A 22,476-nucleotide genomic window follows, 5' to 3' on the forward strand; every position below is an offset into this window, starting at 1 on the left:
TTGACCAAGTGGTGTAAATAGTTATCAAAGGTAAGCAAGCTTATAATTTAATATTAGATTCTGTTTCTATTGTTTGGTGAAGTCATCATTGAATAACTTAGGCCAAGGTGTGTTTTGAGAAATGGGTGTAATGATTTCAGAGATGTTCAGATTCATTAAAATAAAACAAAATATTTATTACAGATACTTTGCTCAGCAGATATAGGAAAGGACAAAACCTTTGACTTGAGTCCATTAATCAAGAGATCTGGACACCATTTGGTCTTACCATCTTCATCACAGGCCACAAACGAGACATTTTATATCAATGTGTGTGAACCTTTAAACCCAATCTATGATACCTTGTGTCCACCAGGAGCAAGTGCTTGTTCTGTCAAAGCAGGGAGTAAACCTATTGTAAGTAGTCGCTGTATTTTCTGTCTTTATCAGAAATTAAAAGATTAATACTGTAAATTAGAAAATTATTAACTAAAGTTTTTTATTTGTATGGCCTCTCTCATCTGGAATTTTTCAACGGCAATTTTCAAAGAGCTTAGACAATTCCAGTGCACTGTTATGATTCAAATATGATGCAATGGTGAAGAAAATCTTTGCAGCTGAGTAACTATTGACAAAACATGCTACATTTGAGAAAAATTACTGTAAAGATTTTACCTATATCTGCCGTCGCCATATTGGAATAGTTGTAATTACACTAACGGTTATCAGTTTAATACCAGTGAGAACTGTAACATTTCTTGAAATATACTTAATATTTTGTCTGTAAGTTACTTGGCAAATGACACTGAGAACCTACCTTGAAAGTTTATTTGAAAAAATGCTGTACTGTGAATTTATTATTATTCATGGGATACCAATTTTCATGGGTTTCATGAGAACAGATAAACCACAAATTCAAATGTTTAAAGATTTACAAGTTTCTATAGGCTTTGTATGTAGGGATTGGCAAAACCACGAAATCTAATATCAACTATTTTCAACTAAATGCAAGTTTTCCTCAATCTTCACAAAAAAAATGAATCCACAGAGGATGGAATGTAATTTGTTATAAATCATGTTTACATTCGTTGTAGAGCTTGGGTAAATTAAAAGCAAGACCATATAATGACACAAAGACAGGAAAGATAACATTAGAATATATACATGGTAATAAATGCCCTTCAAATGATAATCAGAATGCATCAACTAGGATTGTATTTAACTGTAAACCAGGCCCTGAACAGGTAATGCATAAAGTAATCAAATATGTTATTGGATAATCAGAAATATAATGGACACTTGGAATTATAAAGCATAAAGATTGAAGTTCAATTGTAATAAAATAATTATGAAATATAAAAATAAGAAGATGTGATATGATTGCCAATGAGACCACTCTCATCTAGAAACATGATTTAAGTATAGATCATTTTAAAGCTTTCAACAACAAGCAATACATACTGCATAAAGAGCTGGTATTTTTGTTGTTTAAATTGTACAAACAGGCAAAAACACACTGTTGAAGCCAAACAAAGATTATTAATCACTTTTTTTTTATTTCATGCTCTTTTGTACACAGATTGCTCATTTACAATTCTTTAAATTGTTTTAAACATATGCAGTTGGAAATAACAAAAAAGAAATATTACAGACGGAATATAATGTTCATTATAAAGAAATTACATGTAATAATACAATGAACTTCATGTTAGTCACATTCTAAGAAATTATCCTATTAGAAGCATAAATAATAAATTGTTCAGCATACTTAAGTTTACAATTTGAACATCAATTGTGATTTATATGTTACCGATAGTACTATTTAATCTTACAGGGTGAACCCCGTCTTGAGTCTATCTCAGCAGATTGTGTTTATAACTTTGTATGGGATACTAATGTTGTATGTCAAGAAAGTGACATACAAGTGCCAGTGTCCTTAAAAGATTGTGTCTACAAAGATGATTCTGGACTATATATAGACCTGAAGGACCTGAAGACTGATACTCCTATTGAGGTATGTTATAGATAAGATAATAGAATGTCTGGTTTAGCTGATATTGAAACTTATCATGCCTGACCTCTTGTTGGACTGAGGAATTGCCTGTGACACATATTCAGTTTACATAGTATAAATTATTAGTTTTAAAAAAGTATTCACTAATGTTCCTAATACATGAGTTTCATTTAGACAGGTTGCTGAAAAAAAATATACTTTTAAGACAGGTTTTAGTGTAGTTTTAGTGTACCAGTGTTTAAAATGGTTTCAATGTTTTGTTGTTTTCCTTTTGATCTTTAGGTAAAACTGCAACCCTTTAGAATAGTTAAATAAAGTTTACTGTAGCCAAGGATAATCCCTCTGGAAACTTAACTGCAGGATCAATTTGATCCCCTGGTTACCATGGTTACCGTATATGTATAAATAGGATGCAATAATTAATCCATCATTCTGTCTCTGGTGAAGGTCCCTTACAGGTTTGAACTGGTCAGGCTATGAAACATCACCAGGTGCTTTTAATTATGTGTTTTTGTATATACTATATCTTTACATTATCTTCTTTTACCTGCACTACTTTTATTGCTGACTTGACTGCACAGCTTTTCTAAAGCAGCTGTGTAAAATTTCGTACAAGTTGGACAAGTTTGATCTGATAAAGCAAAATTCAGTATTGTCAGACTTATAAATTTACTTTTGTAAAAAGAGTGAATCCTCTTCAGTCAAGTTACAGTTGATATATTTACAACAGAATTAATGAACAAGCATTCTGTAATATTCACTCAGGTTCAAAACACAGAAAGTGGAAAGACAGTGAAATACTTGGTGAATATTTGTGACAAAGTAAAAACATCAACCCCTGGCTGTGGTTCTACATCTATATGTAAAGTGGATGGGACCAAAGGTTTCCAATATGGAAGTGTTGGCAGTGGGACTTTTACAAAACTTGATGGAGATCTACAAATGTACTTTAGTAATGGAGATACTTGTCAAGGTACTTTTATTTTGTTTAAGAAAATCTGAAAATCTATTTAGGAAAATTTGATCTTGTGACTCTACTTTATCTTCTTGATCTGTGAAATGTAAGAACTATATGTTTAATTTAATGATTTTAAAGTCTTTGTTTTGTACTTTTTCATGCATTACTTTGAAATAATTTGGATGGATTGCATGACAATTTTAATAAACAAACTGCTTGAAAGTAACAATAAAATTGGTCACTTTTAAAAGAAAAAACAAGTTTTAAATAACTGTAAAAATATAAGAGCATACAGCATATGTTTTTGTTGTCATTTAAGATATGTGTAAAGATGAAAAAATGATATAAGTCATAATAAACAGCTATACTAAAATGTTTATCTTGATAGTCATGTTAAATAATGATATTTAATATAGGTACTACAAAAAGTTCTGGAATGATACAGTTTAAGTGTGATCCAGATGTACCAATAGGAAAACCAGAAATTTCATTTGTAAGTTATTATATAAAATTCTAAATTTGTTTTCAAATTCAGATTTTATGAATGAAGTTTTCTACTTACCACCTGAGAAAAATACATACGGATATTACTTTCCTTGCCAGTCCAGACTTCGCAATTAAAATAAAACATCTAGATGACGGAGATACTTCCAACCGGAACTACGTCACCTACATGCTTTACTCTACCTGTACCCCAGTTTTGTTTTTTCTATTTTTTCAGTAACCTTATTACTACTATAGAAAATTACGTGGGGAGGTTGGGTGGGTAATTATCAGGTGGTAAGTAGAAAACTTCATTCATAAAATCTGAATTTGAAAACAAATTTAGAATTTCATTTCATTCATTTTCTACTTACCACCTGAGAAAAATACATACGGATAGATTACAAAGCCTTACCTCTCTGGTGGTAGGGTAATTTTCTATGGCTCTGCGTCTCTTCATCCTGGGTATAATCTTTACTTTATACCACTTGTTCATTTTTAAAAACATTCTTCTGTACACTATACAATATTTACAATGTCTTTATTTTTTTTCTTCTTTTCTTTAGTCTTTTTATCTTTTTTTTTTTTTTTTTTTTCGAACTGCACATTACAGTTAAAATATATCAGTCTTTTGGTTGATTTTAAAAACAATCTGTTATATACACATCAGGATAAAACCTTAACATCTACATTTCTCAAATAAAACTTGATGAAAGTTGTATCAGTAGACCAATCAGCGGACTCTAAAATACTCTTCATACTAGCCCCATTGAATAAGGCCCACGAAGGTCCAATTGCTCTCGTACTGTGAGCTTTAACTTTAAAATCTGTATTTACATATGCCATTTTGATGGTATTCACTAACCATCTAGAAATTGTTTGTGATGTAACCGGTTTGAATGGTTTAACCGTTGACAAGAAAAGTTTTCCTTCATCTTTCCTTGTTTCTTCTGTGCGTTTCAAATAAATCGCAATGGCTCTTTTAGGATCCAATTTTTTATTGTGTTCAAAGTAAGGCACAAAAATTTTAGTTCCATAATGATTTGGTCTATCTTGTTTTGATAAACCTGGTCTCAAGAAAACAAGTCCTTTCTTCTGAACATTCACAAACCCCTCTCCTATCCTCAGTGCTTGTAAGTCTGAGCACCTCCTGAACGTTGTGATTGCTGTAAGAAAAACCACTTTATAAGTTAAGCATTTAATATCAGCTTTCAATAAAGGTTCAAAAGGAGACTTTTGCAACATGTCCAACACTTTTTGTAAATCCCATTCTGGGACTAAATTTACTTTAGGCGGTCTAGAATTGAAAACCCCTCTAAGTAGTCTAATAATATAGGGATGTTGCCCAATTGGAACATTATCTATTGGAGATAGCAAAGACGATAACATTGACCTATAACCTGCTATAGTACGGTATTGTAAACCTGAAGTGTACAAATGAGATAAAAAATCTGCACATTCTGCTAAAGTAGCTGCATAGGGATCTTTTTCCCGTTCACTACACCAACTATGAAAACTTTTGAATTTACGAGCATAGTCTTGCTGTGTGCCAGATCTCCATGATGCTCTGAGAAGCTTTCTAGTTTCTCTTGAAAATCCCTTATTTCTGAAATTTTTGTGGAGAGCAGCCAGGCTGTTAGCGTGAACACTTCGGGATTTGGATGGTAAATGTTTGTTTTTGGTTGATACAGAAGATTTTGCCTTATTGGTAGTTTTATTGGACTTGCTACTGATTTTTGAAGAAGCTCTGTGTACCAATGTCTTCTTGGCCACATTGGAGCTATCAGAATTAGTCGACAATTGAATTGACTCATGTGTTTTAGTACTTTTGGAATTAGACATATTGGTGGAAAAGCATATGCCCACATTTTTTCCCATGATATCGACAGAGCGTCTACTGCTAGAGCACTGGGATGAGGTATCCAAGCACAAAACACTGGTCTCTTGTGATTGTGTACTGAGGCAAACAAATCTATTGTTGGTTCTCCCCACATTGCAAACACTGATTGAACTATCTGATTGTTCAGTGTCCACTCTGTGGGTTGTATTTTGTTTCGAGACAGATGATCTGCAAGAACGTTTAATTTCCCCGCTATGTGAGCTGCTCTGAATGTCAGATTGTTCTGAATAGCCATTCTCATTAGACACCATGTCTTGTAACAAAGGTGTATGGACTTGGTGCCCCCCTGTTTGTTTACATATTGAACGACTGTTGTGTTGTCGCATTTGAGTAGCACATTTTGATTTTGTAATTGTGGTAGGAAATGTTGTACTGTTCGAATTACAGCTTCCAATTCCAAGAGATTTATGTGTTGTTTCTGTTCTTGAACAGACCAAAAACCTTGAAAAATCTGATTGTTCATGTGACCCCCAAACCCTGTCTTTGAAGCATCTGTTGTTATTGTGAGGGTTGCCGACCACTGGTGTAATGATTTGCCCTTGGTAGTGTTTGCTCTGTCCAACCACCAATTCAAATGATCTTTTAGGTGTTGAGTAAATGGAATTCGATAAGTAAGATCTCTGGTAGATGGTTTCCAGAAATGAAGTAGATGTAATTGGATAGGCCTCATATAAAGGTGTGCATTGGGGATCAATTCTATGCAAGACGCTATCAAACCCAACAACATTAGATAATCTCTTGCGGTATTGTGTCCCATCATTAAGCTTATCACTAACATTTCTAATTTTAAAATTCTTTCCATAGTTGGAGAAACTATCTCCTTCTTGAAATTGAACAATGCCCCTATGTAAGTGATCTCTTGTGATGGGATAAGAGAAGATTTTTGAAGATTTACTATAAATCCCAGTTTTATCAGAAGATTGAGTGTTATCTCTCTGTCTGAAATTAGCATTTTCTCTTGAGCATTCACTAGCAACCAATCGTCCAAATAAGTGTTTTGAATTCTCAGATGAGCTGCTACTACCGTAACTATTTTTGTGAACACTCGAGGTGCTTGAGAAGGACCGAAACACAGAGCTACAAATTGGTAACATTTGCCTTGTATGCAAAAACGTAGAAACTTTCTGTGTGTTTTGTGAACTGGAATATGGAGATATGCATCTTTCAGATCGAGAGACAACGCCCAGTCTTGGGGTTTTACTAGATTCAAAACTTTTGTTAAAGTGTCCATTTTGAAATGTTGCTTCCTCAGATACTGGTTGAGAGGTTTTAAGTTTATCACAGGTCTTAAATCGCCTGTTTTCTTTGGAACCAGAAAAAGTGTACTGTAAAAACCTTGATGTATCTCTGTTTGAGGTACAATCTCTATTGCATTTTTTTGTATTAAATCTTCTACCTCTGCTAAAATAATAGGTAGATTCCTCGCATTGACAGAAGTGTGTTTTATACCTGTCAAGTGAGGAGTTTCTTGAAATTCTAATTTCAAACCCTCTTGTAAAGTTTTCAGTACCCATTGATCGTCGGTTATTGATTCCCATTCCTGAAGAAAATGTTTTAACCTCCCTCCCACTGGTATCTGAGGCAACAACATTAGATTTTTGGCGTCAGGAACTATACTTTTTCTTCACATTAGAGAAAGAACTTACCCATGGTTTGGTAGCTTGCGTCTGTTTACCAGATGACTTGAACTCCCCAAAGTTCTTCTTTGGTATCTTAAAGTTACTGTCAAATTTAGGCTTCTTCACAAATGTTGACTCTGAAGTAACTGTAGCCGTTGGTTTTCTCTTACCTAACTGTGAACCAACTGTAACTCTTCTATTATCAGGTAAAACTTCAGCTAATTGCTTATTTCTGTCAGTTTTCTCTTTCATTTTGGTATCAAACTGAGATCCAAATATACCATCTGCTGTTAATGGTAAAGTCACAATTGTGTTAGCATAGTCTCTTAGTTCATTTAGACCTGTATCATACATGGTAGCACGACGACGTATCATGTGGTGAAAAGCACCAGTTCTCGCAGTCTGATCTAAACTTTTGGTTGACAAAGCAAATATGTCTCTTACATTCTGAATTGCACTATCTAAATTTTGTGAATCAGATGTTAAATTATCCAATAAATTTCCACTTGCTTGTTGCAAATAACAAGTCGTGATCAATCCCATGCGGGCCGCAACTTGACCCTGATAAGCCAACCTTTCAAGTGACTTTAAGTTCTTGGTAAATAAACTTGGGACTCTGCCAAAAGCAGCCTTTGGACCATATCTTTTCATCAGTAAACTTTCTACTGTATTGTCCATTGTCGGTACATTAAAGTATTCTTGACAACTTGCATCTATTGGAAAACTCAGTCTATAATTTTCCTTATAACTAGTGATTTTGTGAGGAGTCTCTGATCTCCAAGAACCACGTAAAACATCAATTTGGTTTTGTTCTAACACTAAACCTGTTTTGTCAGTCTTTAACGACGTATAAGCATCTAGACCAAACTTGTCACCTAGTGTATGACTCACAGAACTATCTTGCTTCTCTGTTTCACAAGATTTCTCATTTCTGTTACCTAAATATTTCTGGAACCTGTCATGTTCACCAGATTTACCTAAAACTGATCTACTGTCACAAGTATTGACATCTTCATGATCAGAATTTCTAGAATTCTCAGAGCCCTCTGCACTGAATAAAAAGCCACTATTTTGACGTTCTGAATCCGAAATTCGAACAGATAGTGTTTCAATATCATCACCGCTATTTTGGTGCTCATTAATAGCACTATTCAACGGGATAAGAGGTCTGCGAGCAGCACTAAATGCCTCGACTGTGACCGTATTTTGGTTCTCATGTTCTGACCTTGGAACTTCATTTCCGGTGTCAGTACACTTGTTTTGAAGTAAATCCAATAATTTACCCATTGTTTCAGTCATAGAATTGACTTGTTTGTCCTGTTGTTCAATTCTTGTCATCATACGACTTTCTAAGTCTGACAAATTGTCTTTCTTGCTACGAGAAGAAGTACGTTTCTTACCTTTCTTCCCGGGAGCGGAAGTGACTTTGTCGGAGGCCATTGTATTATCCTCTAACACAGAAGAAGTGTCTTCCTCGACATAGGCATCCGAGCCTTCACTTCTCATATCTTAAACTATATAAATTAAATAACTTTGAAAATATTTTTTAACGTCTGAACTCTTCGGCGCAAAAAATAAAACTGGGGTACAGGTAGAGTAAAGCATGTAGGTGACGTAGTTCCGGTTGGAAGTATCTCCGTCATCTAGATGTTTTATTTTAATTGCGAAGTCTGGACTGGCAAGGAAAGTAATATCCGTATGTATTTTTCTCAGGTGGTAAGTAGAAAATGAATGAAATGAAATCTCAGGGATCTCCATGGATGAAAATTGAACCATGGAGGAACTTTCACCATTACAAACCGTGTCTACGCTGTACAGTGTAGCGTCATCGGAAGTATTTTATCCCTCCATACAAGGAATGGTGAACATGCTAATTCATTGCTTATTTAAATTATGTTTATTTGAATTTTCATTATAGAATTAGAAGTTTCAATATTTTCATTTATTGCCGTTTTTAACCATTCAAATGCCAAGTCCTCATGGTCCCCCCTTTGTCGAGAATGACCAAAAGCTGTCATGAAGGTCCCCATGTAGATTTCTTGTGTTTTTGGTAATAGTTATGGCGGTTAAAAATCATATGATGTGCCATCATGTGGAGCTTGTTTTTCATGGACACTGAACCCATTACCGGTATGGCTGATTTGCAGCAACAACAACAAAACGATTTGTACGGGTTATGATAAAGGTTAAAGAGATTTGTAAAGCAAACGTTGACAAATGAAGAGGTTTTTAATGACTTTATCTGGCAAATTAATGCTGTGCAACATGCATCTTTCGAGTCTGAATATAAACCGGAAACGCGGATGTATCAATTTGATTGTAACATACGAAATGAGTTCGGAAAAACGATACGATATTTCTTTACAGGAAATATTTAAGTTGTTACTTTTAAACTTTTAACGTAATTTTAAATTATCGTTACAGCAGTACTCGAGTTATTTGCGATGAAATAATATTTACTGTTTTCCGTCTTATTTTGTACTTCTTAAAAAGGGGGATGCTGATTGCGTAAGTGAAAATAAAGCACATGTTCGACTTGTTAAACTATTTTCTTTGTAACTGGATTATTAATTAATTTATTTAATCTAAATTATCATAATCATTTGCTGAAACTTAGTTGATTAATTCGACAATTGGTCGTCTATCCTCAGATATTATTCTCCTGTCTGGTTTGTTGATCTACCTGTCCAAGCTCAGGTACAAGTGATTAACGATCTTAACCCTCAGGCGTTAGAACTGTATTGGATTATAACATAAAAAGCCTAAGGGTTATGCAATTACATGCATTTGATTATAATTGATAAAAAAATGGCGTCGGGCTACAAAAAACGATGAAGTTTTGAACGATGGCGGAAGACAGTTTAACGATGGCGCAAGGCAATTTAACGATGGTGCGAGTCATTTGACGATGGCGCAAGACATTTGAACGATGGAGGGGCGCCATCGTTAAACAGGCCATGGAGATCCCTGAAATCTGTCTTTTTATTTTAAATTATATTATGGTATCTTTCACCAACGTCACCATTACAAATTTTATCATTTGAAATAAAGGTTTTTAAATTGAGGAATAAGGGCTAAAACTATATTTGAAAAAAAAAAAATATGTGTGTTAGAATATCGGAAAGGTTTTTATATGACTGCCAAATTTTTTTTTTGGATCATATAGTGGTATGATGTCGTCGTTGTTGTCGTCTGCGTCCATCTGAAGACACATTGGTTTCCGGACAATAACTTTAGTTTGAGTGAATAGATCTTTATGATTTTTTTTCAGAAGGGTCAATACCACAAAAGGAAAGGTTATGATCGACTTTGGGGATGAAGGTCCTAACCGTTTAGGGATAAGGGTCCCAAAAGGGGCTCCAAACAAGCATTTTTTTTTTCTAGTTTAAGGATAATAACTTGTGTATAAATAATTCAATTGCTCTGAAATTGTGCCACAATGTTTAAAACCACAAGTATAAGGTTTGGATTAATTTATGGGTCCAAAGTTTAGGAATTAAGGGGACCAAAAACAAGCATTTTTCTAGTTTCAAGACAATAACTTGTGTGTCATTGTATGGATCTCTCTTAAATTGTACCACGATGTTCCATATAACAAAGGGGAGGCTGGTATTAAGTTTTGGATACATTGCCTAAAATATGTAGGAATTAGGGGCCTAAAAAGGGCCAAAAAGATGCATGTTACTAGTTTCCAAACAATAACTTGTGTTTAAGTGTATGAAACTCTCTGAAATTGTACTACAAGGTTCTATACTACAAAGGAAAGGATGGGATTAAATTTAAGGGTTATTGCTTAAAGGGGGGTTTTAATAAGTTGGGGGGGGGGGGGGTTGTTTACAATATTTTTAAGGAATTCCTTTTTTTCTCAAATTTCGAAAATTTTAAGAAGAAATCTTCAATTGCACAGTATTGTGCAATAGATCTTTGACCACATTTATTTTTTGACAAAAACCTTGATTATCCAAATTCAGACAGTATCAAGCCTGAATATTGTCAACTGTTCAGGGTTTGACCACTGCAGTTGTATAAAGCTGTGCTCTGTGGAGCACCTGGTTATTCATATAGTGGATTTAAGATATACTTATATACTAAATGAATTCAATATGTTGATTTTTTTTCTGCTTTTTGCATATAGTACCAAAGATCATCTTAGCAAATGCATAGAAGTTATGATAACATTATAAACTGTTTGTAGATTAAACCTTGTCAAGCAGCGTTTACTTGGAATACCAGACAGGTGTGTCCTAATGTAGCTGATAGTTGTTCTCTTAGTTATGGCGGCCATATTTATGACCTAAATATCCTGTCCAGTACAACAAAATCATGGCAAGCAAAAGATTCTGCAGGGAACCAGTAAGTAGAAAAATAAAGTTGTTCTATACAGTCAAAGAACAAAATAGATTTGAAAAATAAAGCATTTAATGAAACTTTAGCAATTTCTTGCTTTTGTATTTTTTAGGGTTAACCTCTTCTAAAAATGACAAAAACTAAACATTTTCAAGCCAGGGATATAGAAATATCTGAACAAGCTAGGAGCTATATGATGTAAAAGAATTAATCAAGAATAGCCTAATTAAATGAAATTATGAATGAAGTGAATTACACATATTTGTGTTATAATCGCTTTTGATATTCTTTGCATCATTGAACCAGCATAAACAAAAGTTGTACAGGCATTTCTATTCATATTTATGTAATGATGGTAAACTTGAATTTTGATGTAACTAAAATATGTTGACTTTTTCAGATATTGGCTAAATATATGTGAAGGAGTTCATAGCAACCTGAAATCAGAAAGCTGCCCAGCTACAGCAGCTGGCTGTAGAAAAACAAAATCTGGTATAATAGATACATTGGGACTGATTTCTACACAGAAACTCACAATGGATGGTAAATATTTCAAATATTGCAAGTTATAGTTTTGAATGACTTTAATAATTGTTTATAATTGTACTATAGGAAAAAAAATGAAAAGAAATTTTTATAACTTCTCTAAAAATAAAACACTCAACTTAAATATTATTCCTTGTACACGAAAACTGATCATGAGTTCTTTAGAAGTTAAAGTCTTTTTATTTTGTCAAAGCTTTGGCATTGGCAGTGGAAGTGGTTTAGAAAATTCTCTCTTGCAGAAGGTTGGCTTAGATGTCAATACGTCAGAATCACAAAATCAAGTAAAAAGTAAAGAAGCATCAGTTACAGTTTAAAGCCAAAATGTCTAATTGCAAATAAACAAAAATTCCTTATGTATTCATTAGATGTTATCTCATATTTTTAGCTGATGGTAAAACATTAGTATTGGAATACTCACATGGAAATTCAGCTTGTTCACATGCCAAAAGAAGAAGTGACAATCTTCTGGCTAAAGTTGTTGTTAGATTTGAATGTGGGAATACAGTGGGAGGTCCTGTGTATGTACCTGGGTAAGAAACTTGGTATATATATCACCTCCATGCTTTCTTTATATTTTAGTCAAGAAACCTTTTTAATGCAAACATTTATGACATATTACTCATCTATTCATGAATCATGAACCAACAATGGTTTCTTATAAAACAAATTGTGTGTGAAATGCAAACTTGAATATTAAATTGATATTTGTGACAGTAAAGTTATGATTGATGATGGCAAGCATTCAAATTTACTACATCTATTTTAATTCAAAAGACAAGTTTTAATTTAAAAATTAAAAAAGTTACTGAATTAGTGAAAATGTCTGTGATTGCTAGAAATAATCTTCTTGATGGATAGTGGATTTAATCACTTCTAAATTTAGATGTAAAGTCAGTGTTACATGCAACATAGGATTTTTAAAAAACAAAATTGATATAAAACGGATTTTATTTTGTAGAAGTGACAGTAATAGTTGTGTGTTTGAATTTAAATGGAAATCTCATGTGGCATGCAGAGTAGAAAGGTAATATATGTAATTGTTTATAAATGTAATTTATTTGTTGTTAAATTATATCTCCTTTCCCCCTCCTCAAACAATATGTTCGAATCAGTGTCTGTCTTTGTGGTGTGTTTTTTGCAAGAAAGATAGAATGAATAAAGAATACTGTTCATCAATTTATTAGATATGGTTAGCACTTTGATTTAGATAACAGAATTCATCACCGGAAAACTTAATATTAATATGAAAATAGGAGGACAGATTTTACTGTCATTTACATGATATTTCTGAGGACAGATTTCACTGTCATTAACATGAAATTGGGAGGAGAGATTGCACTGTCATATACATGATATTGGGATGACAGATTTCACTGTCATTAACATGAATTTGGGAGGACATAGTTCACTGTCATTAACATGAAATTAAGGTTCAGAGTATATTGTGGATTCATTATTTTTTGTTGGATTACAATTTTTGATTTTTTTTTGTGGCTACAGGCAAACCATGAATTTCAATGTTCAACTATGTTTAATAAGTTTGTTATAGGTTTTTATGCAAACTTTTGTAAATCCCTGAAATACAACATGAAAATACAAGTTGTCCATAATCCTAAAAACTGGGTACCCACAAAAATAAATGAATCCACAGTAACTGAAATTTTAAGAATAATTTAAGTATTTCTAAAAATTTGGTTTAAAATTGTTTTTGGATATAAATATATTGTTTACATTTTCAGAGAAGAAATTGGAGTAAAAAATAATAATACTATTACTGATCCAAGATCTGGTGGAATAATTCATCTGGATAAACTTACAATAAAGTAAGAATTCTTATACAATAAAGTAATTTGATTATGCATGCACCTGTAGTTCCAACATGATTTTAAGATATTGCTTAAAGGAACAGGGATTTTAGGCGCTAATGTCTATCCCTTTCAAACTATTTTTAATTTTCATGCAATTTTTTTAAAGAGATCAAGGTGCAATATATACCACCAAATCATAGTAAGTAACATTCAGTTCCATATGAACAAATATTCCTTTGATTTGACATTTCATTCCAGTAAAAAAAGTTATAAATAAAATTAAGTTTCCATCATTTTTTTCTCAGAAACTACAACTTTATTTGATGTTGACATGCTATACCATGGACATCATTTTAGATTAATCTCTCATTTAATAAAATTGAGAATGGAAATGGGGAATGTGTCAAAGCGACAACAACCCGACCATAGAACTGACAACAGCCAAAGGCCATCAATGGGTGTTTAATGTAGCGAGAAACTCCCACACCTGGAGGCGTCCTTCAGCTAGCCCCTAAACAAAAGTGTATATTAGTTCAGTGATAATGGACGTCATACTAAACTCTGAATTGTACACAAGAAACTAAAATTAAAAATCATACAAGACTAACAAAGGCCAGAGGCTCCTGACTTGGGACAGGCGCAAAATTGCGGCGGGGTTAAATCCCGTTTACCAAATATTTGTATATTATTATAACGCCATCTGGCCATGTGTGAAATTTTATCATTTTTTTTAAGGAACTTCTAGTAAGAACTTCCTAAAATTTGCTATGAGTCTTCAGGGGAAACATGTTTTATCATGTAATACCTTTTCTGAATCATTTTATTTTTCAATTCCTGCTCATCTAATATTTAAAGTAGGGGTATGGTTTGTGACACTAACTCTCAGTTCTACTCTTTACCTACATTGTGTAATCTGAATAGATTTATTTTGTACAAAACCCTTGAATTTCCACTTGTCAACTTTTATTATGGTGAAAAACATTTTACTAACTGTATTGAAATCATATTTCCTATTATTAGATCATACACTTTATCGGAAGGAAAGTCAACCTACTACATAGACACTTCAGGACAAGCCAATGGTTGTACTAGTGCTGTTGTTTGTAAACGTGTAGCTAATATTGAAGGAGGCATGAATATAGGCCAACGCAATAACAGAAAGTTTTATATTGAAGGTAACACAAAGTTTATCAATATAACTTGGAGAAATATTGCCATGAAAGTGTCCCATCATATGCTGTATTTCACGGAATGTATTTATGGATTAGTTATTTTCAGAACAGATTTATAATTTTAAGTTAAAAAAAATGATGAAGCATATAAGTTCAAATTTTTAAAGAAACCGAACAACAATTTTAAAAGAATGTTTACATAATGTGCTTCTATAATAATGAACTTCATATTACTATGTTACAGATGATGTTTTACAAGCTGAATACTCATCAGATCAAGAATGTGAACATGATAAAAGTAAAAAATCGAAAAGTATCATACAGTTCCATTGTAATTCTAAAGAGGTAAACATCTTACAAATACATTTAACTATAATAACAAAGCAGTAATCCTGTAAGAAAATAAAAAATACAAGATATATTGAAGTCAGTCACTGTGCATGAGACATTTGTTTTTTGACTTAATTAAAATACAAATACTGGGGTAGTAAATTTTGTTTGAACTATGATATAAATATGTTTTTAATTTAAATATTTATAGACTTTAAACAAAAAAGGGATTCAAAAGTAGTAGTGATCAAGTAATTTAGGGCTAGTTACTAGGGTAAATTTAATTGAAAACAGAAACTGAAAATGAATATAAAATGGATCATGTGTCCATTGATGTGGTATTGTGTTGTTAAAAAAACATTAAGTATATGTTTTATAACATTTGGTTGAGGCAAACAAAAGTTAGAGAAAGGAAACAAATTTTTGGAGCTACATATGGACAGACAAACAGCTGAAGGTAACACTTTCAAATGCCCCTCCTGTTTCAGCTGGGGTATAAAAAGCTATGAAAATTACTGTAATATCTCTGTTCCATTGCTATTTGTATGTTTTTTGTTAAGCTTTAACTGATTTTGTGTCATGTCCTTCGTTTTTCTATTTTAATTTTAAGTATGCTGGATTCTTAGAAAATTGAAGTGCAGACAACATTGTGTTGGTAAAAAATGGTGTAAAAGGTTGCTGTGTTCACATTATTCAAATACCAAGCACTGTATTTATTATTTTTCTCTTTATTTCAGTCTTCACCATACCTCCTGTCAGAATCAAGAGATTGTGTGTATCTATTCATATGGGAAACACCTCATACATGCATAACTCCTCAAGTGTAAGATTATCTCAATGTATATAAACAAAAAACCATCTCAAAACACTCCTGAAGTATAAGATTATCTGAATAAAATTGAGAAAGGAAATGGTGAATGTGTCAAAGCGACAACAACCTGACCATAGAGCAGACAACAGGCGAATGTTTATCATAAAAAAAATATTTCAAAACTGGACTTATACCACATTAATCTCTGCACCTTACCAAGTTATGCCTTGAATACTGTATAAAACTAATGGAATTTATTTTACCACAATTCAAAAGCAAATTCGAATACAATTAATTTGGTTGTTATAAGTTTGCTTCAGATACTCTTCTTGTCAATTTTATTCTACTAATTAATAATACCAGTCCTTTAAAGTTTTGAAATATAAGATAATGAGATATGGAATGATTGCCAATGAGATAATTAAAAAAAAAAAACTTATGCAAGTCACATACAATATAATTAGCTATAAAAAAAAAACATGACAAAATGTGAAACAAACACCTAAAAAGCAACTGTCTGATTTATAACAGAACATCAAGAGTTTTAACATTAAAAACAGAAAATATAATATAACCTATCATAAATGCCACAATTCAACTCAATAATGTTTCAATTGTAGTGTAATCCAGACACCTGCTTCTACTGGATCTAACACAGGAAATAATGCTGCCCAGGCAAATAATAATAAAAAAGACGAATCAGGATCAGGAAAGATTGGTATAATAGTTGCTGTATTCTCAGTAGCTATTCTTGTGTGTGTTTTACTGATCATATTCCATAAAGCAGAAAGAAGGTAAGTTATGACCAAACCAATAATTAGTTTAGCAGACCTTTATTACTTCATAAGAATTACATACTGGGATTCAATAATTAATTACAATGCCATCTTTTGTTGAATGCAAAAAATAAATTTTCATGGATATTTGATTTCATGGTTTTGACAAAATCTGTTTAAAACCCAATTAGAAAATAAGAACTTAATAGACATTTAATTTGGTGGTTTATCTTCTAGAAAAACCATGCAAATAAATTAAAATAATGAATCAACAGTAGTAAGATTTAAATAAAAATAGATATTTTCATCAAGATATTTTTTTAACAAAAGATTGTCCCCTCTGTCTTGCAGATCAGCATTTAAAGCAAAGATCACAAGTATTTTTAGTAGAGATGGAAGAGAGAGAGCTCTTTATAATAGTGTAAGTATATATGAATTTAGAGGTATCATATTATCTTATTAAAGCATAAAATCTCCACCATTTTCTCTAGTACATAAAAACTACCTCTGTGGTATTGGGGTAGTGTGCTTGCCTCCAGTTTGGGAGGTTGTGGGTCACATCCCTCAATAATACTACCAAAGACTTGAATTGATAATTGCTGCTAACAGTTTAGACAATACTGGTTGTTTGTTTAGTATCCATGATGACACAGTAAGAATATATACCACATTACACAGATCAAGTTTGAAATTGGGTGGCATCACTTTTACTGTTCCTGAGTTATGCTCCTTTATAAATGGAAAAAAAATGCTGAAGTTTTTGTAACAGATCTCCAACTTGAGTTTGCCTAAATCAATTATAATGAAACTTATGCACTATGAATATTACCACAAAATACAAATCAAGTTTAATTTTGGTGGTGTCACTTTTACTATTCTAGAGTTATGCTCCTTTAAAAATGGAAAAATATGCTGAAGTTTTTGTAACAGATCTCCAACTTGAATTTGCCTAAATCAATTGTAATGAAACTTATACACTATGAATATTACCACAAATACGAATCAAGTTTGAATTTTGGTGGTGTTACTTTTACCGTTCTAGAGTTATGCTCCTTTAAAAATGCAAAAAAAATGCTGAAGTTTTTGTAACAGATCTCTAACTTGAGTTTGCCGAAATCAATTATTATGAAACTTATGCACTATGAATATTACCACAAAATACAAATCAAGTTTTAATTTTGGTGGTGTCACTGTTCTAAAGTTATGCTTCTTTAAAAATGGAAAAATTGCTGATTTGGCACATATCCTCCTTTTTATATACTTTTAGGGATTAATTTACAAGAATGGAAAATTAACATTGAGTAACATGAATGGACACAGAGTGAGAAAATATGATGTGAATGGTCAATCCTCCCTTCTTCAATATATAAATCCAATATTTCACCAAACACACCACAACTGTACTTTATATTCCATTTATTTCACATACATGTATATCACTTCAAGATATCTCTTATCACATATCAGAGTATATCGCTTACAACCCTTTCAGAGCTTCACAATAATGATGCAATACTTTAAATTCAGAAATTATTGCAAAAAATGTGACAGACTTGTTAACTCCAAAATCATAACTCGAAATTTTTACATGAATTAAACAGGATTTTTCTCAAAATCGTAAAAATTAAAATCGCATTGAAGTATGAAATGAAAAATCACAATAATAAATGCATGCAATAATTTCTAAGTCAGTATTATCTATTTTCAGGAGTTAAACATAATTTTTTCATATTAAATACTTTATAATTTACTTGGGTAGCCTACATCTACAATCGTAAGAAGGCTGAAATGTAGGTCATTGTGACCTACTTATGATAGGGGACTATTTTTTTTATACCCCCTTATACCCCCGCTTTAAAAAAGGGGGGTATACTGTTTTACCTCTGTCTGTCAGTCCGTCCGTCCGTCAGTCGTACCGTCCATCAGTCCGTCCGTCAGTCAGTCCGTCCCATGAATATTTTTCGTCGCATTTTTCTCAGGAACTACAATACAAGGATTTCTGAAATTTGGTTTAGGGTTTATCTAAGTCAGCTATACCGTGTGATGCGTTTTCAGATTGATCACTTGACAATTTCCTGTTTACCGAACACTTGTATGATTTTACACTTGATAGCCAAGTTGAAAATTTTCGTCACACTTTTCTCAGGAACTACAATACAAGGATTTCTGAAATTTGTTTTCAGGATTTATATAAGTCAGCTATACCGTGTGATGCGTTTTCAGATTCATCACTCAACAACTTCCTGTTTATCGAACACTTGCATATTTTTACTCTATTTATTTTTTCGTCGCATTTTTCTCAGAAACTACAATACAAGGATTTCGGAAATTTGGTTTCAGGGTTTATCTAAGTCAGCTATACCGTGTGATGCGTTTTCAGATTGATCACTTGACAACTTCCTGTTTACCGAACACTTGTATGATTTTACACTTGATAGCCAAGTTGAAAATTTTAGTCACACTTTTCTCAGGAACTACAATACAAGGATTTCTGAAATTTGGTTTCAGGATTTATATAAGTCAGCTATACCGTGTGATGCGTTTTCAGATTCATCACTCGACAACTTCCTGTTTACTGAACACTTGCATATTTTTACACTATTTATATTATCCACTTGCGGGGGGGGTATCATCAGTGAGCAGTAGCTCGCAGTTTCACTTGTTTTCCCAAAATATATCCAGTTACCAAGTTATTTGTTGTGCATTATTAAATAATTGAAAACTGGTATTGGACATAATATATAAACTAGATAAGAATGTAGGTGAGCGTGATTTTCATTTTTAGGATACGGTTTAAGAGAATTTAAGAGGGTATAACAGTCCGAACTTTCATTTTATTTATTATCCTACTATACATCTACCAGGATCACACCAATAGTATGGGTATATGGAAAGTTATATAAAATATTAAGTACTCCAACATATTATCCAATACCTTTTGTTGATAATACGTAGGTTTTCAATTTTCATGCACAGATTCAGATAGAAGAGGCGCACTATACAGCCCCCCTCCCTTAAAAATGTAATAAATAGATAAAATTACAGCCATTTTGGGGTCAGTATATGGTCTCTTTAACAGCAATCTGATTCTGTGCCTAGTTTTAATTACCATTATCGTTACTTTAGTCTTGTATTGAAATATTTATTTCAGTAACCAAGTGCCGGAGATGAAAATGAAAATGATAATGATGAAATTGTTTTATTATCATGGTCTTTCAGATTCTCATTCTCAGGAGTACCCCTCCCCACATCACATTAAATGCTAGATCTGCTTTGAATTTTAATATCTTTAATATAGTCTTTTATTGAAAACTTTATTTTAGTTACTGAGTGCAGAAGATGAAAATGAAAATGTAAATGATAAAGACAAAGTTGTTCTATTATCATGGTCTTCTAACTCCTCATTCTCAGGAGCACCCCTCCCTGCATTACATCAAATCCTGGATCCCTGTCGAATTTAGATATCTTTAATATAGTCTTTTATTGAAAACTTTATTTTTAGTTACCAAGTGCAGAAGATGAAGATGAAAACAACGATGATGATGAAGTTGTTTTATTAACACATGAAGAACAGATGTCCAGTAGAATAGAATCTGCAGACGGTCAAACACATGATTTAACAGATGACGTTAAAATATTAAATCCTTTTGCAGACGCTGAAGGAGGTTACCATGACGATAGTGATGAAGATCTGTTAGCATGATCTCTATTTGTTAATGTATTTGATTTTTTAAAAACTAAATGTGGTGTCCAATGTTTATAAAATGTGATTGTTTATTTCCATAAAAGATATTTCGTCTTTTTTGGATAAATTTGTGTTGACTGTGATACAAAGATGATTATTTAAATACAGTGTAACCTGTCTCATCCGACACCTAAGTATTCCAACATCCTGCTTTAACTGACACATTTTCAATGTCCAAAAATATGTCATACCTTGCAGAAAAAACCCTGAGTATTTCGTCACCCTGTTTAATCCTGCATTTTTTTCTGGTTCCCCAAGTGTGTCGGAGTACACAGGTTACACTGTAGTATATATTGCGGGAAAATATGTGGTCATACTAATAAAAAAACCTTATACATGCACATGAAACCATTGTAAAATATCTACAGCATTTCTTTAAAAAAATATACCACATGAGATCTGTTCAATTAATTTTGTATATAAGCAGAAATGATTTCATTTACAATGAGACACTCTTTGTTTTTTGTTTTTTTATTGAAAAATTAAGGAAATATATATTCGAGTATTCAGGTAGGAAAGACACTTTCACAAAATCTTGCTTACATTATTTTGCTATGATTTATGTTGTATTTTATTGATCTGAATATTTTTTTGAGGTGAACATAGTCTTTGCTATATTTATTTAAATTTGGGAATGGGGTATGTGAATTTGGGAACAAAATCATCTCACTCTGTCTTTTTTATAATCAACATGTTGTTTGCTTGTTGTTACATGTTGAAAGTCAATTACATCAAATTGTTTTGCATTTTTGCTGACTGACCATTTCTTCCGCAATGATTAGCTTTAAAATCTAACTGTATGAAGTGCTCAAGTATCTTTATGACTTGATTTATTAGTAGATAAAAGGAACAGCTTATTACATTGCTGCTCTTGATCTACACAGTTGTTTTAATGTATTAAATAATTAACCAAAGAACTAACCCATGACATTTAGATTAACTTAGACCTTGGCTTATAATAAATGATTATAAGTTAAGTTTTATTTTACAATATTTGTTTATTATGACAGAAGCAATTTATCATTTTATTTAAGAATTACCCTTATAGAATTTGGTTGTAGAGGTTGATGTACAATTCTCACAAGTTCATCACACACACACTCTGTATTCATATTATTGTTCTCGGTAATTCATGTTATAATTTTCCATATTCAATCTTATTATTTGATTCATCAAAATGGCTCAGAATGTTACAGGATTTATGATGAAAATAACAAGTCATTGAAATAAGAATTGCTTTGCTGGATATTGCATTACTACTTTTAATTTAGCACTCTTTATTTCAAAAGCTATACATTTTAAAACTGTTTTCCCACAGTTTACTTATAAGAAAAACTGTTGGATGATTTAGATTTAACTTTACCATAGGTTGGTTCAAAGGGTATTGTATCTCAATTATTCACACTTCTCCTCATAACCACAACCTAACATTCCATTTGTAAATGTATGATTTTTTTTACAAATTCCAGATATAAGTCGATATATTTTCTTAAATGTAGAAAATTCAGTTGAAACTTTATTTTTACAAATAAATGCTTCATTATAGTACATGTATATATTACAAATCTTCCAACAACTATCATAATGATATCTTATATTGTTCATGCATTTATTTACTACTATGAATACCTGTATACAAAATGTAAGTTTCTAAAATTGAGTATATATCAAATAAGAATAACTATTGTTTATAGGCTGTTAGCCTTTTCAAACAAGTAATCACTGCCTTATAAACTCTTTGTTCATAATTTTTAGAAACAGATTGAATCTTGAAAATCTTTATTTACTTGAATTACTGTAAATCTACCTACAACTGAAACATTTACCTTAACACATGTCAGAAGTGTCCATATAATTGCATAATGTCAATCTTTAATTGCATATCCAAGTATCTATGTTTTATCATTCATTGATTTCTGTAATGGCCTCTTAACTCATGTTCATTAATATCTCTATTTAATCATTCTATCAAACTTAATAATACCAAA

General features: G+C 32.2%; 2 protein-coding genes across 2 annotated transcripts in view; one reads left to right on the plus strand and one right to left on the minus strand.

The window, feature by feature from the left end:
• LOC134687442 (cation-independent mannose-6-phosphate receptor-like) overlaps positions 1–21,848 on the plus strand; it is a 48,930-nt gene extending 27,082 nt beyond the window's left edge. Inside the window, exons 28-43 of the mRNA XM_063547746.1 lie at positions 184–396; positions 1,074–1,223; positions 1,814–1,993; positions 2,759–2,966; positions 3,368–3,444; positions 11,149–11,306; positions 11,701–11,843; positions 12,232–12,376; positions 12,805–12,870; positions 13,586–13,669; positions 14,675–14,829; positions 15,071–15,171; positions 15,894–15,979; positions 16,588–16,761; positions 17,095–17,164; positions 20,246–21,848. Coding sequence (XP_063403816.1) covers positions 184–396; positions 1,074–1,223; positions 1,814–1,993; positions 2,759–2,966; positions 3,368–3,444; positions 11,149–11,306; positions 11,701–11,843; positions 12,232–12,376; positions 12,805–12,870; positions 13,586–13,669; positions 14,675–14,829; positions 15,071–15,171; positions 15,894–15,979; positions 16,588–16,761; positions 17,095–17,164; positions 20,246–20,446 — 2,211 coding nt within the window. The 3' untranslated portion in view covers positions 20,447–21,848. The remainder of the gene's footprint in view (positions 1–183; positions 397–1,073; positions 1,224–1,813; positions 1,994–2,758; positions 2,967–3,367; positions 3,445–11,148; positions 11,307–11,700; positions 11,844–12,231; positions 12,377–12,804; positions 12,871–13,585; positions 13,670–14,674; positions 14,830–15,070; positions 15,172–15,893; positions 15,980–16,587; positions 16,762–17,094; positions 17,165–20,245) is intronic.
• On the minus strand, positions 3,835–8,643 carry LOC134687443 (uncharacterized). Its single transcript, XM_063547747.1, has 2 exons — positions 6,981–8,643; positions 3,835–4,600 (listed from the first exon to the last, which is right to left on the minus strand). Exons 1-2 carry the CDS (start codon positions 8,457–8,459, stop codon positions 4,559–4,561), a joined length of 1,521 nt encoding a protein of 506 aa, XP_063403817.1. The 5' UTR covers positions 8,460–8,643; the 3' UTR covers positions 3,835–4,558.
• Positions 21,849–22,476: the final 628 nt, after the last annotated feature.

The sequence above is a fragment of the Mytilus trossulus genome, chromosome 10 (assembly GCF_036588685.1).
Source record: "Mytilus trossulus isolate FHL-02 chromosome 10, PNRI_Mtr1.1.1.hap1, whole genome shotgun sequence".
NCBI lineage: Eukaryota > Metazoa > Mollusca > Bivalvia > Mytilida > Mytilidae > Mytilus > Mytilus trossulus.

What these genes read in the sequence shown, in the direction of transcription:
- LOC134687443 (XM_063547747.1), bottom strand. Translation starts at nt 8,459, where the DNA reads ATGAGAAGTGAAGGCTCGGATGCCTATGTCGAGGAAGACACTTCTTCT. An exon ending in CGCAAGCTACCAAACCATGG is followed by an intron (nt 4,601 to 6,980) that starts GTAAGTTCTTTC and finishes TTTTTCTTACAG; the next exon opens with CAATCACAACGTTCAGGAGG.